The sequence below is a fragment of the Anolis sagrei genome, chromosome 1 (assembly GCF_037176765.1).
Source record: "Anolis sagrei isolate rAnoSag1 chromosome 1, rAnoSag1.mat, whole genome shotgun sequence".
Taxonomy (NCBI): Eukaryota; Metazoa; Chordata; class Lepidosauria; order Squamata; family Dactyloidae; genus Anolis; species Anolis sagrei.
The window spans coordinates 195,183,231-195,199,456 of NC_090021.1; the positions used below are offsets into that span (position 1 = coordinate 195,183,231).

Here is a 16,226-nt window from a genome sequence, read left to right on the forward strand (position 1 = left end):
TTTGTCCAATTTTAGTCTTAAGCAGCCAAAGGGATAATATGAACATGTGTCTAGGTTAGGTAGAGCTCTTTAAAGAATTCACTTTTAAAAAAACTGAACCTCTAATAATTACATTATTGCAATGCTAGTTATTTCTTCATAAATTATTTAAAATAGGCCTCTACTTCCCCTTTGCCATTTAGGTTCTACTGCTGTAGACAGACATCCTGGTAGTCCAGTTGTCCATCCGTTGGAGGACTGCTGATGTAGGAAAGTGTGGATAACAATATTCACAGAATGGGCATTAGACCAGAAAATTTCTAACAATTTCTGCTGATATTCAGGACCTACAAAGTGGAATGTTTTCTTGCATAAAGTAGAATTTGTGGCATGCTTTTAATAACTACATTGTCTTGTAACTTTATGTCAAAGTCTTAACTACAAACAAGTTATTACCACATGAACAAGTTACTACCACATGAACAAGTTATTACCACATTCACTGCAACTTTAATATAGGATTTGTAGGAATTTGTACTAATAGTTTTCCACATAGAAACAAGACTAAAACCTTACCTTCTATTTGACTGATTGCCGATGTGTATTTTATTTTACATGCAGTCCGTTTTGCAGCCGTGTTTGCTCTGGCAGGTAAAACAAACACAAGTACTGTGTTATTCTTTTTCTTAGATGTGTTTGTCAAAGCCTTTGGCTTTGCTGCTGTCCGTGACATTTCTTTGTCCCTTTTATCTCCTCCAGCCTTTCATACCTGTCAGCCAACAGCCTTCACCTGTGGCAATGGGCGGTGTGTATCCTACGCTTATCGCTGTGATCACTACAATGACTGTGGAGACAACAGTGATGAGGTGGGCTGCTTGTTCCGAACTTGTGACTCCCACACAGAATTTACTTGCAATAATGGAAGGTGTATATCTCTTGAATACGTCTGCAATGGTGTAAACAACTGTTATGATAATGGCACTTCAGATGAGAGAAATTGCCGTAAGTTGATACAAACTACATATTGTCCTTTAGGATCTGATTCTTTAGGCTACAGAAGAGGAAACCTTTTTAATCAGTAAGAGGGACGTGTGAAATCACTTTACAAAGCTAATTGGTATTTTTGAAAGCACAAATTAAACTTATAGGAATCTTGAAATCCTGATTGGATGTTATTTGATTATCTGTTTCCATTTTAGAAAATATCTAATCAGTTTGTAAGTCAAGGATGTTGTGTTTTAGACACTGGGGACAAGATTATATAGTAGGAGTTAGTGTCCCCAAGAAAGTAGAAAAACTCTGAATAAAAATATCCTTCTATTTCATTTTTACCTGAGGGAACACTTCTAGTAGTCTCTACATCTTCCATTGTGACTCTATGGTCAGCTTCCACCAGAAGGTGAATCTAGAGTTGTGCTGGAGGACATATGAGATTCCTAGAGATAATATATTAACCAAATTAGCGAATTATCACATCCACGAAAAATGAATGAAAGTTGAATCCACAAATGTGTAGGGCTGACTGCATTTCAAAACCACCCTGATTGTGAATTTATTGAAATTAATAAACTCTTGAATATATATATTTGTAGAATATACAAATGTTCTTATCGAGTGATAATTGCATTGTAACTAGTCCCGTGGCTCTTTCCTCTAGAAGCGAACTAAACAAGAAAGGCATTCTCTTCTTATCTTATGGCTTTGATTTTTTTTGTGAAGCCATGGCTATCAGTGCTACTATGATGGAATGGCCCTCCACACTATCCTTGGTGTCATGTTGTACAACCCTGCTTAGGATTAAAATCAGAGCTGGGAAAGAGGAAAGAACAAGTGTATATATCCCCTTTTAGATGTGTGGCAACAACTCCTCTTTAGAGACTAACAGCATAACATTATGCAAGTATTTTCCAGTAGTTGATTCTTTCTCATCTAGGACATAGTAAAGAACTAGCTATATAGAGTGCTATTGCATTTTTTCCAAGCAATTGTAGAGTGGCATTTTGTTGGGAACAGAGGTCCCGGACTAATAGATGAATAAAGCTCTTTTTGTGTATCAAAAAGCAATCTCAGCTAGTAGTGTGCACTGCAGAACTGTGCATTTTACCGATTCAGCAAAATTCCTTAATATGTGCCATAAATCAGGGTTGTATATTCTGTTAAGCCAAAACTAGAGCTACTCATATGCAATGGTGGATCTCTGTAGGTGTCCTTTCTTTGCTGCATGCTCATACCGGAAAAAGGGAGGTTGCTACAAGGATTTGTTTGATTTGGTGCATCAGAAGCTGTGAAGAGTTACTTCTGTTGGCCAAACTAAGCTGTTTTTTGTTATCCTTGATCCACATGATGCTGGTATTAATTGGTAGTTATAACTCATAAGGAGACTGTCTTGAATTAAGAGATAGATGTTCTTGGGAGATGAGATAACACCCAGAGAACAGTAAATATATATGTTTAATGGCAAGAGAAGGGAACTTATTCAAATCTTTGCTGCACACAGGACCATTTTAGATAGCTGGAGGAAATATATCTGGAGATGGACAACAATTTAGAATGGAAGATTTACTGTTTTCTGATTGTGATGTAGTTGTCAAAACATTTTGAAGTAGCAATACTACAGAATTGATGACACATGGGATTGATGACAAGTTATGTTCAGTTCCATTAATATTGCCCAATTGCCATGATTAAATAAGCCATGGATTGAATCCGGTTAGATTCGTCTTCTTATAGAGTTGCCATTTTCTCACTCCATGTGTCCCTACAGATCCACTTGGGAGGGTTGGGGGACTCTTGCGACAAATTCTGGGAGGCCATGGAGCTGTAGGCACTGTAGAAAGAGAAAGTCTCACGGCAAATCAGAAATACAGCATTGCATTTAATGATTTTCTCTCCCTTTTGTGTGAGGCGGGTTATTTCTACAGTGCCTCCCTCATAAAAATCTTTAGTATTATTTTGATTAATATTTTCATTTGACATCCGCTTTCTATCAAATGCAAGATAGATATCCCTAAATGGCCACAGAAAGCTGATAGATGAACCATAATAATGGTTAAATAGATTTTATCTAACTTAAATTATGAGCATTTATCAGTGGATTAAAGCTGTAATATTTTTGATATGTGATAATATTGAAAAGAAGTTATTGAACTGTGACCAGGTTGCTTAATGACTATCCTCAAAGCTGTATTAAGTTAATCTGGAACTGATTGCACCACATCTAACATTTGAAACTGAATACTAGATAATATTCTGAGAAACAGTGCTGTTTGTGATTACATTTATATTTCTAAAGTCTGTACTGTGCTGTTACATATTAAGAAGAAATCTAAACTCTTATCTCCTTCTCTTATTTTCTTTTCTCTTAAAGCTGAACGTACTTGTCAGTCTGGTTACACAAAATGTCGAAGCACAAACATATGCATTCCTCGGACTTATCTCTGCGATGGGGATAATGACTGTGGTGACATGAGTGATGAGAGCCCTACTCACTGTGGTAAGCTAATGGGTCTCAGTTACGAGTCTCTGCTTCATACTCCTGGGTCTTGATTCTGGTCAAGAGCCAAACATTCCTGCAGCTTCTGTTCTTTGTTTTTAGCATTGCAACCAACATAGTTTGCATATGTTTGGTGACAGTGCATGTGATGTGAATATGCCAGTGAGCTTCCAGAAACAGCAACTGAATACAGATCTGATTCATATTCTTAATTTCAACTAAGATAGATCCACTGAATGAAAATAATTTACATTACTGTTGATCTACCTCATTTACACTAACTTGATGGGGCTAATCTAGTCAGGATTTAGACCACAATGTCTCTAAAGGAAAGATAGGCATAGATCAGTGGTTCTCAATCTGTGGGTCCCCAGATGTTTTGGCCTACAACTCCCAGAAATCCCAGCCAGTTTATCAGCTGTTAGGATTTTTGGGAGTTGAAGGCCAAAACATCTTGGGACCCACTGGCATAGATCCTCAATCCAGGTCTTTCCTATTTTGTTTCAATACTTTAGTCTCTATACCAAATTGGCTCTTTGGTTATCAGTATGATCTTTGGTATTTAGGTTTTGGAGGGGCCTTCTGCCACCACTGGGAAAAAGAGATGGGATATACAAATAAAGAAGTATTTTACCCTAGATGTGATGTTCTGAAATGGATAAAGTCCTAGTGGTAGCATTCTTAGTACAGTGGGTCACCTGCTAATTTTAAGGCCTTAGCAAATGCCCGACTTTGCAAGCTTCAGGGCTTTGCTGTGACAATATGCTCAGGGATACATTTAGCTCATACAATCAGTTCCCATCTGAGCATTTCTATCATGGAAATCTATAGTGATTCAACAATTCAGTTAGAGAACTGTGACTCTTTCTCTCCTGCTCTCCTTGATTTCACTACTTTCTCTCTGCCATTCTTAACACTGTTCTTCACCAGTCAACAATATCAAGGTGGCCTTCCGAGTGTTGTCCCACTGCAACTCTCAGTAGTCCTAGACAGCACGGTCAGTTCTTAAGGATGATGGGAGCTGCCACATGTAGAGGACCACAAGTTCCCCATCCCTATGTGGTTTGATGATACCAATACTGCCTTATGTATACAATCCTCCCAGTTATCATTAAAGTAATTATAGTGTTTGAACTACAGGGTGAGGCAGCATAACTTCCTTTTATCAAAACTTAATAAAACCTATTGTATGAATCAGATTTTTTTTTATAATGTAGGCGCTTTACGTAGTTTTGAAAATCAAATTAGGTAGGTGACGTTCCCCATTCTCCATTCTCCATACACTGAGTAAACTGATTTCTGGCGTTTGTCATGTCTCTTGCCAGCATAGCAGATTTTATGTTGGCAATTTTGTCCTGGATGTTGGTCTTCAAATCTTGTAGGGTCCTTGGACGGTTCACATAAACACGGGATTTCAAAAAAACCCATAGAAAAAATCACAAGGGGCCAAATCTGGAGAGCGGGCCAGCCACTCCAAATCCGCTCGAAAAGTAGGCCTCAACGGCAAAAGCACGCTCCTCACTGTTCCAACGCATGATTGTGACTGAACTGTGTCAGGACAAAACTTTATACTCCTGCCTCTCAAATGAGACCACTAGCGCTCCGCTACGTCTTCAACCGACTGAATGGTGCGCATTTTAAAAAAGGAAGTTATGCTGCCTCACCCTGTACATCCGCACACAGTGCATGTGCTGATTAAGAATTGTTCTTATCATTGTTGAGATAAATGAAAAATGAAGAAACAAACCTATATTTTTGTCCACCCTTCCAGTCTCACTGACCTGCTCCAATAGTGAGTTTCGCTGCTCATCAGGCCGTTGCATACCTGCTCATTGGTACTGTGACCAAGCAATAGATTGTGCTGATGGCTCAGATGAGCCCTCCTCTTGTGGTAAGTGTGAAGTGGGTGGGAAATTATAACCCACCAGTGGCTTGTAGTCCAAGTCGTTTGTGTATGTGTGTGTCTTTTCCTATCATCATGCACTGACATCCACTCACTCCTTCTTGGATCACAGGCCATCAATCTCAAGAAAGTGATTTGGATAAATTAATGGCTGAGCTGTGATGGTCAACTTAGATGGAAATTCCAAAATCTAATATCTGTAACAATCACACTGAAATGCGCATAGTATTTCATGTGTATTTCTTTGTGCCTTGAGATAATAGTCCTGCAGAAGAGAACTTAGTTCATGTTTCTTTAAATTGCTTTTAACTTGGTTGTATTTTTGTGTTATAGTTTGCTTACACGCTTTTTAATGTTACAACTTTTAACATGTGCTCCTCCCCACATGTCAAAGTTAATGTCAGCATCCCTGAGTGTCAGTTTAACAAGAAAAGCAGGGTATAAATTAAATGAACAAATCAACAAAAATTGTTCAACAAGTCACATAGTCTGCAAACACTGTTTTTCAGTTCCTCCTGTCCGGAGCTGTTCAAGTGATCAATTCCGGTGTGATGATGGCAGATGCATCCCTGCAACATGGATCTGTGATGGTGATAATGATTGTGGTGACATGAGTGATGAGGACCAAAGACACAGTTGTGGTAAGCACTTTTCAGACATTCAGTATTACTGTTTTGATATTATTTTGCTATATTGTTGATGGACTGCTTTGGAACTTGTCTTTCCCTACAGTGCAAAAACAACTACTCGTAATTGGTCAAGATTGAAAACAGGGATTGTAGATGATGCTGATGATGATGATGATGATGATGATGATAAAATAATAATAATAATAATAATAATAATAATAATAATAATAATAATTCTATATTCCGCTCTATCTTCCTGGAGGGGCGGTTTCCAAACATAAAAGGCAAATATTCAATGCCCTAATACAATAACAATACAGTCATACTAACAAAATTTAATGACCCAACATATAAACACAAGTTATGACTTAACAACTAAAATTAAATAAAAAGTGCAGCCTGTTACACCAGACATAAGACAAAACATCAAACATCAAACAGAAGCATCAATTTCCCAGTTCCTTGGGGCAAATAGATTGATCATTTCTCAAGATATCTATTGAGCTGGTGGGGCGATCAGAGCACGGAAACCGATGGTAGCTATTAATCAGAGGTATAATGGTAGACTCCATAGACCTAATTGAAATGGCATAGCTAATAAACATATTCAACATAACTGCTGGAAATGTGTTTTTCCTTACAGCTAATCGCAGCTGCTCAGCTTCTGAGTTCACATGTGTGAACAATGCACCCCCAATGAGAAGGTGTATCCCTAGGGCTTGGGTCTGTGATGGGGATGCAGACTGCAGTGACGCTTATGATGAACATCAAAACTGCACAAGACGACCATGCATGGATAACGAATTCACCTGCAGTAATGGACTGTGTATCCGCAACACTTACAGGTTTGCTTCACATGGTGCTGCATGAAAGTCATGCCCTTAAAGCAGGAGTGGGTAACCTTTTTTGACCCCAAGAGCCCATGCAGTGCCAACAGGCAGGTCAGTGGTTTCATATGCCAATACACACGCACATATATGCATACAAAACCACATTCTTGTATATCCACATCTGGTGATGTACAGTGTCCCCCTCCCCTCATGTACTGCAAATTAAGGGTATAATTGTCTTGGAGGTGGAAGGTTGAGACCTGTCCTATCCAATATCTGTCTGCACTGCGATGTAAGCTCACTAGCATTATTGGTAAGGGAAACACTTCTTTTAGTAGATCAGATACACAGTGAATGTGTGTGTGCTGGCTACTAACAGTGCTAGAACAGAGGTCTTCATATCACCCCAGGCAATTGGAGGCAATTGTAAGGATTTCCTGGCTTCACATATTGCACTGGGAGTTGTCAAGAGTTGTGAGGTGTCCATCTTAACATTGAACTAAAACAGCCCACCAGGAAGGGCCAGTAGATCCTAGCAGACTTAGTGAGAGAACATAGTCCAAATCCCATCCTTGTGCACCCTTTTGTAGAGAGCACACCAGTAGGTCAGTTTTCTGTAGTATATTCTCACTTTGTTACAACTAGATCTGATCCTGAATATGATCTGTATTTTCCCCAATAAGCACATTGCCTTTCCTTTTGTAATGTTCCAAATATGACTTTCTCTCCAGATGTGACCGACGCAATGACTGTGGTGACAGCAGTGATGAGAGAAGTTGCATTTATCAGCCATGCCCACAGCACCAGTTTACCTGTCAAAATGGCCGTTGTATCTCAAAAGCCTATATCTGTGATGGGGACAATGATTGTGGTGATGAATCAGATGAGCTGGAGCACCTCTGTGTTACACCAGAAGTGACCTGTTCTCCCCATCATTTTAAATGTGACAACGGGAACTGCATTGAGGTGGCCAAACTTTGTAACCGGGTTGATGACTGTTTGGATAACAGTGATGAGAAAGGATGTGGTATGTCTACAATCTCCTTGACTAAAGTCTTTTTTTTTAAACCTGAGATATATTGCTTTTAACTTGAGATCTAAGCTAGTTTTATTGGAGGGAATTTCCAAATTGTAGCTTCTCAGAAGTCAGATCACAACGCCCATGACTCTCAAGAAATATGGTCAATCGATAGGAGTGATAGGGGTCCATCTGGGAGTCTAAGATTAGAAAATTGCTGCTTGGTTAACATCAATTTTGAATGCAAGAGGTACTGGAGAAATTGTTGCCAAAGACCAATAGACTGGTCTAGGGCCCTGCCATTGGTTGGAAAACACTGGTGGAAGGTTTTTAAGTTTCCTCTTGCAACTGTCCTTTCAAATGGAAATTCAGAGCTTATCCTTCAACTCCTAAATTAGGGCCCTTCCAGACAGGCCCTATATCCCAGGATCTGATCCCAGGTTTTCTGTTTATCCCAGATTATCTGGCAGTGTGGACTCATATGCTCCAGTTAAAAGCAGAAAACCTGAGATCAGATCCTGGGATATAGGGCCTGTCTGAAAGGTTCTTAGTCTTCTGGTTTCACATGTAGTGAAGGACACTGTCCCACCGCCAGTGCTGTAATAAAGTGCATTCGGCAGTCCAGTTTTTTTCTCTGCATGGAATGAGGGGACGGTATCACATTTTACCTCAGGTGGAAAAACATCTTGGGTGAGCTTTGAAGAGGATATGCATGATACTGATATATGAGTGCTGATTTTAAAAAAGCAAGCCGATGTGTTCAGCATTTGTAATAATTCTTTGTAGTCCATATACATATAGAGGCCGTGTAAGAATGACCTTGAAGTGTGTTGTTATAGCTCTTTAAGGAATGAGGATGGAAATAATATATACACATACATACATTTATAAATGGATTAAAGTGACCAGGGTTTCAAAACTGCAGTCAAGAGACAGTAAATATCTATGATATTTAGAGTTGTCAGTCAGGAAGGATCCATTAACATGCTCTTTTATTTAACCTAATTACAAATGAGAGCATTGATTTCAGTTAACCTATCCATATGTTTTTTCTGCAAAATTAACACACTTTCCACTTCAATAAATTACACAAACCTATATTTGTGACCCTAAAATAAAGAGATTTGGGGGAATCTCATATGAAAGGGGAAAAAAACTTTTCAGTCTTTAAATAGGGGACAATAACATTTCTTATAAGGGACTAGCTTTCTGGCCCTCAAATAAGGGACAACCTATACAATAAGAGGCACCTTGATGGAATCTGTATCTTTGTCTGTCTCTCTCACTTTCTCAAATGATGTAAAAATAGAAATGGTGGCCTATGTTGAATGAATGTATGCTGATGACCAAATGAAAACCAATTTAAATACTAAAATAATGCAAAGATAAAAACATTTTAAAAACTCCTAAAAACAATCCTAGGATTATTTTGAAACAGTTAAAACAGCCAGTTATAAGACTGAATGTTGACTCACTTTTGTGTCTTTCTTTCTTTCTTTCTTTCTTTCTTTCTTTCTTTCTTTCTTTTTGCACTAGGTATCAATGAATGCAATGACTCTTCCATCAGTGGCTGTGACCATGTCTGCACAGACACCTTAACCAGTTTCTACTGTTCATGTCATCCTGGCTACAGGCTCATGTCCAATAAAAGGTCTTGTGATGATATCGATGAATGCAGTGAAACCCCATCAGTGTGTAGCCAGATTTGTGAGAATAGTGTAGGCTCCTATATTTGTAAGTGTGCCCCAGGCTACATCCGGGAACCAGATGGGAAAAGCTGCCGACAAAATAGTAATATCTCCCCCTACCTGATTTTTAGCAACCGTTACTATCTGAGAAATCTCACTACGGACGGCCAGTCTTACTCTCTCATTTTGCAAGGGCTCAGGAATGTGGTTGCGCTGGACTTTGACAGAGTGGACAAAAGGCTATATTGGATTGATGTGGGCAGGAAAGTCATTGAAAGGATGTTCTTCAATGGGACAAACAAGGAAACAATAATTAGTGATGGCGTGCCCAGTGGAGAGGGAATTGCAGTTGACTGGGTTGGCAGGTGAGTCTCTTTGTTGTAAAGCTTAAATGTTGAACTGTATGTGGTTTAGTTTACATTCTTCATAACCTACTCAGCAACTGTAACTAAAAATGCAATTCATATTTATGTGTGTTTGCATTGTATTGAGAGAGCTTCACATGGACTATATGTTTCTTCCCACTCACTCAATGTTCTTCAGTGCCCAGCCTAAAAAAGAATTCTTAAGAGTTGAAATTATATTTTCTAGCCTACTAGGAGCCCCCAGTGGTGCAGTGGGTTAAACTGCTGAGTTGATGAACTTGCTGACCAAAAGGTCAGCGGTTCAAATCCGGGGAACAGGATGAGCTTCCTTTATTAGCCCCAGCTTCTGCCAACCTAGCAGTTCGAAAACATGCAAATGTGATTAGATCAATAGGTTCAGCTCCGGCGGGAATGTAACGGCACTCTATGTGGTCATGTCGGCCACATGATCTTGGAGGCATCTATGGACAATGCTGGCTCTTCGGCTTAGAAATGGAGATGAGCATCACCCTCCAAAGTTGGACACAACTAGACTTAATGTCAAAGGGAAACCTTTACCTTTACTTTAGCCTACTAAAGCAGTAGTATTCAACTTGTAGTCTCCCAGATGTTTTGGACTTCATTTCCCAGAAGTCCTCTGGATGCCTGGGAGATGAAGTCCAAAATGTTTGGAGGATGAAAGCTTGAAAATTACTACATTAAAGGTAATTACTCCATTCATTATTAAAAATTAAAGCATGGATCTTTTGGCTGAATTTCTTTTTTTTTCTTTTTTCTTTTGTCTACAAGCAAACCTAATTTTCTGTTATTTGGTAATAAATGCTCCCAAGTTGGAGTTAAAACTAATTTAACATGGTAAATATTTCAGAAATGTGGGCAGACTTCAGTCTTGCCCAATCGATTTCTGAGTTTCTTTGTCTTTTTACTTGAACACAAATCAGGACCCAGTGGAAACAGTATATATAACAGGACACTTTTGGGTTCAAATTGAACATGAAGATTTGTTTTCACTACCAGAACTGAATTGAGCTCATGATCCAGTTGCATAGAAATCTACATCCCAAGTATTTATTTTTATTTTACCAATCTACATAGGAAATGATACAATCTGGCAGCTGCTGACAAAATGAAAAGCAGACGTCCTTGCAAATTACTAAGAGGCTTTTCATTAGATCTCTGATCTACCTTTTGCCCATTTTTACTTCAGGATATGACATTATCCAGGCCCTGTGAGATCCTGCCCAATTTATTTTGTCAGCCTTTTAGGGTTGTATGGATCTTACTGTGTTGTAAAGGAATGAAATAAAATAGCCACTGATACATAAAATAGATGTATTAAAAAGAAGCTGGTGTAATATTCATGTCAAATATTTCAGGAAACTCTACTGGGTAGATGACTCTAAGGATTGCCTCTATGTTTCTGAACTTGATGGACGGTTCCGGAAAAAATTAATTGATCGCTGTTTGGATCCCAACAGTACTTTCTGTTTCCAATATCCTAGAGCTATTGTTGTTCACCCCAAATATGGGTAAGTTTTCAAAAGCTATTTTCTTCTGAATCAACTCTTTTGTATTATCATTGTATTCAGTGTATTATTTCAACATCTGTCTGAGTAATAGCCACAAAGAGTCTAAATGAATTTATACTGTCTTTTCTAAAACAGGCAGGTTTTCTGGACCGATTGGGCTGAGCGAGCATATATTGGACGTGTGGGAATGGATGGCAAGAATAAGACGGTGATTATCTCTGCCAAATTAGAGTGGCCTAATGGACTCACCATAGATTACACCAATGACAAGCTCTACTGGGCAGATGCCCATCTGAACTACATTGAGTACGTACATAGAGAAGAATAAAGCAACTGGGTAACTCTTCATACCAAATTTTGGGGGTTGCCAAACTAGCTTGTTGAAGCTTTAAATCAATATTACAGTAAATGTATAATTGTAATTATACATTACAATTGTACAATGTGACCATGTAGAGCAGGGGTCCTCAAACTAAGGCCTGGGTGCTGAATACAGCCCTCCAAGGTCATTTACCCGGCCCTCGCTCAGGGTCAACCTAAGTCTGAAACGACTTGAAAGCACACAACCACAACAACAAGAATCCTATCTCATCAGCCAAAAGCAGGCTCATACTTCCCATTGAAATACTAATAAGCTTATATTTGTTAAAATTGTTCTTCATTTTAACTATTGTATTGTTTTTTTAATTATTGTTAAGGTTTTTTTGCACTACAAATAAGAATGAATGAATTGTTTATTGTACTAGCCATAGGCCATGACATCAGTAATATACTAACTTTATAAACACTTTCCAATATAAACCTTAAAACGTAACAAGAATTAAAACAAGTTCTTTAAAATTATGAAAGCAGAAACATGACAATAACAGTGTCTGCTTTTTGTCACTCCAAACCGTTTCCATTTCTGACTACAAATAAGATATGTGCAGTGTGCATAGGAATTCATTCATGTTTTTTTTCAAATTACAATCCGGCCCTCCAACAGTTTGAGGGACTGTGATCTGGCCCTCTGCTTAAAAAGTTTGTGGATCCCTGATGTAGAGTATACATTGTTTCATAGCATTGATGTAGTGACTACTGGTGTTCATCACTGATACTTTAAAACACCAAACCATTAGGAAGATGCAGATAACATAATGGTACCTGATTTTTTCATTAGCGTTTCCTATTTTCTTTTAAAAATATTGTTACTACTAATAGATTAGAAAGTATGCATGACACTCAGCATGATCTAGCGACTTGGAGTGTTAAACATGAATGCTAGGAGACCAGGGTTTGAGTCCCCGCTCAGCCATGGAGACTGACTGGATGACCTTGGGCAAGACACATTCAGCTTCCAAAAATGGCAGTGGCAACACTGTCAAGAAAACATCGATATGCTTGTATTTGGGCCCTACAAGTTGGAAATGATTTGAAGTCATACTACAAGAATGCATACTGTGTCTTGGAGTATTCTTCTCAGTTTCCTTTCCATATAAACTTGCTGCCAAATTTTGGAAGACCCACTGAGGTACTATGTAGACAAGTATAATATTGATATTGTGTATCATGTAGTCAATAAGGAATTTCTGTTAATAAAATGAAGTTAAATTAATTAAGCAGGTGAATTAATTAAAGATAGCACTGATATAAACAGTAGACAGGAACTTGAAATGTTTAGAATCTACAAATAGAGATATTTGTCGATCAGTTTAGTATCATGTGTTAAAGTTTGGGAAAATTACTTTGTTTGGGCTGCAACTCCTAGAATTTCCTCAGCAACCTGGCAGCTGGTTACTGAAAGAAATAATCCCCAAAAGTAACTTTTCCAATCACTGTATGTTAATTTGAAAAGGATATTGGTCATGATGCTACCACAGCTGGTAATTTATTAAAAGTAGAATAGATAACATGTATATTTTGCCTGTTCGAGGAGCATACATAGTTGAATGATTTCTGAAACAGCTACCTTTCACAGTGATATAAGAAAATTGTGCTAGATCAGACCAAAATGCAGTATTCTGTTCCCTCTAGAAATGACAGGCTCATAAGCAAATTCTTGCTGCGCAAGTTCCTTTGTGATTCACATTTATGTGAATCTAATGCAAAATATATTTACTGCTCTTGGCAGTTTTATGTACAGTTGTTATGACTGGTAGTCATTGACAACATTAGTTAGTTTACAGTTTACAGCTATGAATGATTACCTCCCACCCCTCTATTTGTTGCACCCCTAATATTCCCAGAACAGCTAGAACAAAATAGAGATTATAATCAGTTATTGTAACAAAAGTCTGTTACTCTGTTTTAGCACCTTGATACCAAAGCAGTTTATGTCTAACTCCCTTTGTTTTTCACTTTCTGAAATCACATTCAAAAGTTTCAAATATTGTTGCAATCCCTCCTTCACCAAAATGTAACCCATTTCTTCTCCTTTTCTTCTTCTTCAGGTACTCGAATTTAGATGGTCAGCACCGCCACACTGTGTATGATGGAACATTGCCTCACCCCTTTGCAATTACAATTTTTGAGGACACAATCTACTGGACTGACTGGAATACGAGAACAGTTGAAAAAGGAAATAAGTACAATGGGTCAGGAAGGACCGTTCTGGTGAACACCACTCACAGACCCTTTGATATCCATGTCTATCACCCATACAGGCAGCCAGTTGGTAAGATATTCATTCTGTGTACTTTAGTTGCCTGATTCTTTCTTTTACATTGATTTTTGAAGTTTGAATTCTGCTTGCAACTAAGTGGTTGAAGTTGAGAGGACATTGCCATCTTGCAGAGGCCCCATTTTGCTCCTGTGCAGTGAGCTCTAGGGAAGCATTTTCATGGAGGTACACAAAGGCACAGTCCTTGCACGTATTTTGGGATATTGCAGGAGGAGTATCCTGTACTTCTCTGCATAGTCCTATTTCCTAGATGCTCAACAGTAGCTGAGGAGAGGTTCATGGTTGCAGCACCATCTCTCCAGTGACCGATTTGTTAAAGACAGGTCATTTGGGCTGTGCTCAAACCCCAGGGAAGAAAGAACAGCCTTATGCTGGAGGTAAAGGTTGCTCCTTCTTTCCTGGGTTCTCAAGGGCAGCCAGATCATTTCCAAGTGCACCCCAGCAACTAAGACAATGCAACTTCACCCTTAGGTAACCTCAGCACACCCAGGGAGGAAATAGAGAAGAGGAAATAACCTCCACTCCAACAATAACAGCACAGGCATTCTGGTGAAGGCTTAAGTTTCACTGTTATGTTTGTTGGGTGTTGATCAATGTCATCAATGTGATTATTGCCTCCCTGTGTCCTATTGCCCTATAGTTTTTGTCAATTACACCCAACTGCTCCTTGGTGGTTTTGATCCCAACAAGCCTACCTAAAGAGGTTGAAAAAGGCTGCTGGTTGATGAGTTGTTACATCTCTGTGGATGTGTGATCTTCCATCTACATAGTGTGTATTCTGGGCTTGACTTCCTGCTTGATCCTGGATTTGGGTTACCAATATATGTTCTTCAGATGAATAATTGTTCAACTAGTCATTTTTGTGCTACATACAGCTGGTAATCTTAAATAGACCCATAATACAACCATTACATCATTGGAAGTTATGTAACTGTTCACCTATCAAGTTCCCCATGAATTCAGTGGCCTACTTCAATATGTCTGCCCACTGGATGTAGCCTATTGATTTATCTTCCATTAATAATCCACAGTTTATCCTGAGATAATATAACAAGATGATTTGTTCATTTGCACCTGTTCAGTAAGCTAGAATACACCTTATGGGGTTCTTTTCAATGTTGAATAGCTTCCGATTATTCATTAAATATTTAAATAGCATCCTAGCAATAGGAAACAGCATCTCAGTTTCATTTGTGACTATTTCTTTTCTGGGAAATGATTAGATTTTTCCTGTTTCTCTCTCACTAGTGAGGAACCCCTGTGGGACCAACAATGGTGGCTGTTCTCATCTGTGTCTAATAAAAAATGGTGGTAATGGTTATTCCTGTGAATGTCCAGATAACTTTATGGTGGTTCAGTTTGGTGATTCAGCTCACTGCCTCCCAATGTGTTCTAGCACCCAGTTCCTTTGTGCAGACAGTGAAAGGTATGCATAATGCACGTGATTGTTTCCTTTGTTGCTATATTGCTATGTATATAACCCTTTTCTCCATCCACCAGGAGCAGAAGTGACATTTATAGTTCCTCCCTCATATTTTGTTCTTTTACAATCAACCGTCCATATCCACAAGCTCTGCATCCATGAATTCAGCCATTCACTGCTTGGATTTTTTTTAATTCAAAAAGCAAACCATGATTTTCCAATTTTCCATAGATCTCACCACCTGGTATTCTTTGGCATTCTCCCTTCCAAGCAGAGCTGATCCTGCTTAGCTTCCAAGATTGGGTAGCCTTTAGGGTGTTTATTGGTAAAGGCAATAAAAGTGTGAGAGCTTTTGATGAGCAAATCATTCATTTTTCTTCAGTTTAGCTTCTTGTAAAAACTTGTGGTCCTAGGCATCGTTACCAGAAAATCTCATCCTTGATTAAGTGAGACTTGCTACTGAATAAAAACAGCTGGGACTTTATTACACCAGCCTAATTTCTCATTGCATTTGTGTTTGTGAAGGAAATGGTAGTGTACTGATTTTATACCATTCATTATTGCGTTTATTTGCATTAGTGCATTGGCACTGCTTTGGCAACCTGTGGTCTCAGTGGCTTCATAACCCTGCTTTCCTACCAAATGTCTTAGCCAGCATGACTTTTGGTTTTTATAATTATTTTTTTACTTTTATTACAATTTCTCAATTA

At 38.6% G+C, this 16,226-nt stretch overlaps 1 protein-coding gene across 7 annotated transcripts in view; it reads left to right on the forward strand.

The window, feature by feature from the left end:
• Positions 1-16,226, forward strand: part of LRP2 (LDL receptor related protein 2) — a 172,318-nt gene that overhangs the window by 118,101 nt on the left and 37,991 nt on the right. For 4 of the 7 annotated variants that reach the window (XM_067471728.1, XM_067471730.1, XM_067471743.1 and 1 more), the window contains 11 exons: positions 739-981; positions 3,347-3,472; positions 5,244-5,363; positions 5,885-6,016; positions 6,648-6,849; positions 7,566-7,861; positions 9,389-9,905; positions 11,282-11,434; positions 11,570-11,740; positions 13,864-14,087; positions 15,342-15,519. In XM_067471728.1, the coding sequence (XP_067327829.1) occupies positions 739-981; positions 3,347-3,472; positions 5,244-5,363; positions 5,885-6,016; positions 6,648-6,849; positions 7,566-7,861; positions 9,389-9,905; positions 11,282-11,434; positions 11,570-11,740; positions 13,864-14,087; positions 15,342-15,519 (2,362 nt within the window). Of the gene's footprint in view, positions 1-600; positions 631-738; positions 982-3,346; positions 3,473-5,243; positions 5,364-5,884; positions 6,017-6,647; positions 6,850-7,565; positions 7,862-9,388; positions 9,906-11,281; positions 11,435-11,569; positions 11,741-13,863; positions 14,088-15,341; positions 15,520-16,226 lie in introns of all 7 variants that reach the window. The other 3 variants (XM_067471724.1, XM_067471726.1, XM_067471727.1) reach the window with 1 other exon arrangement.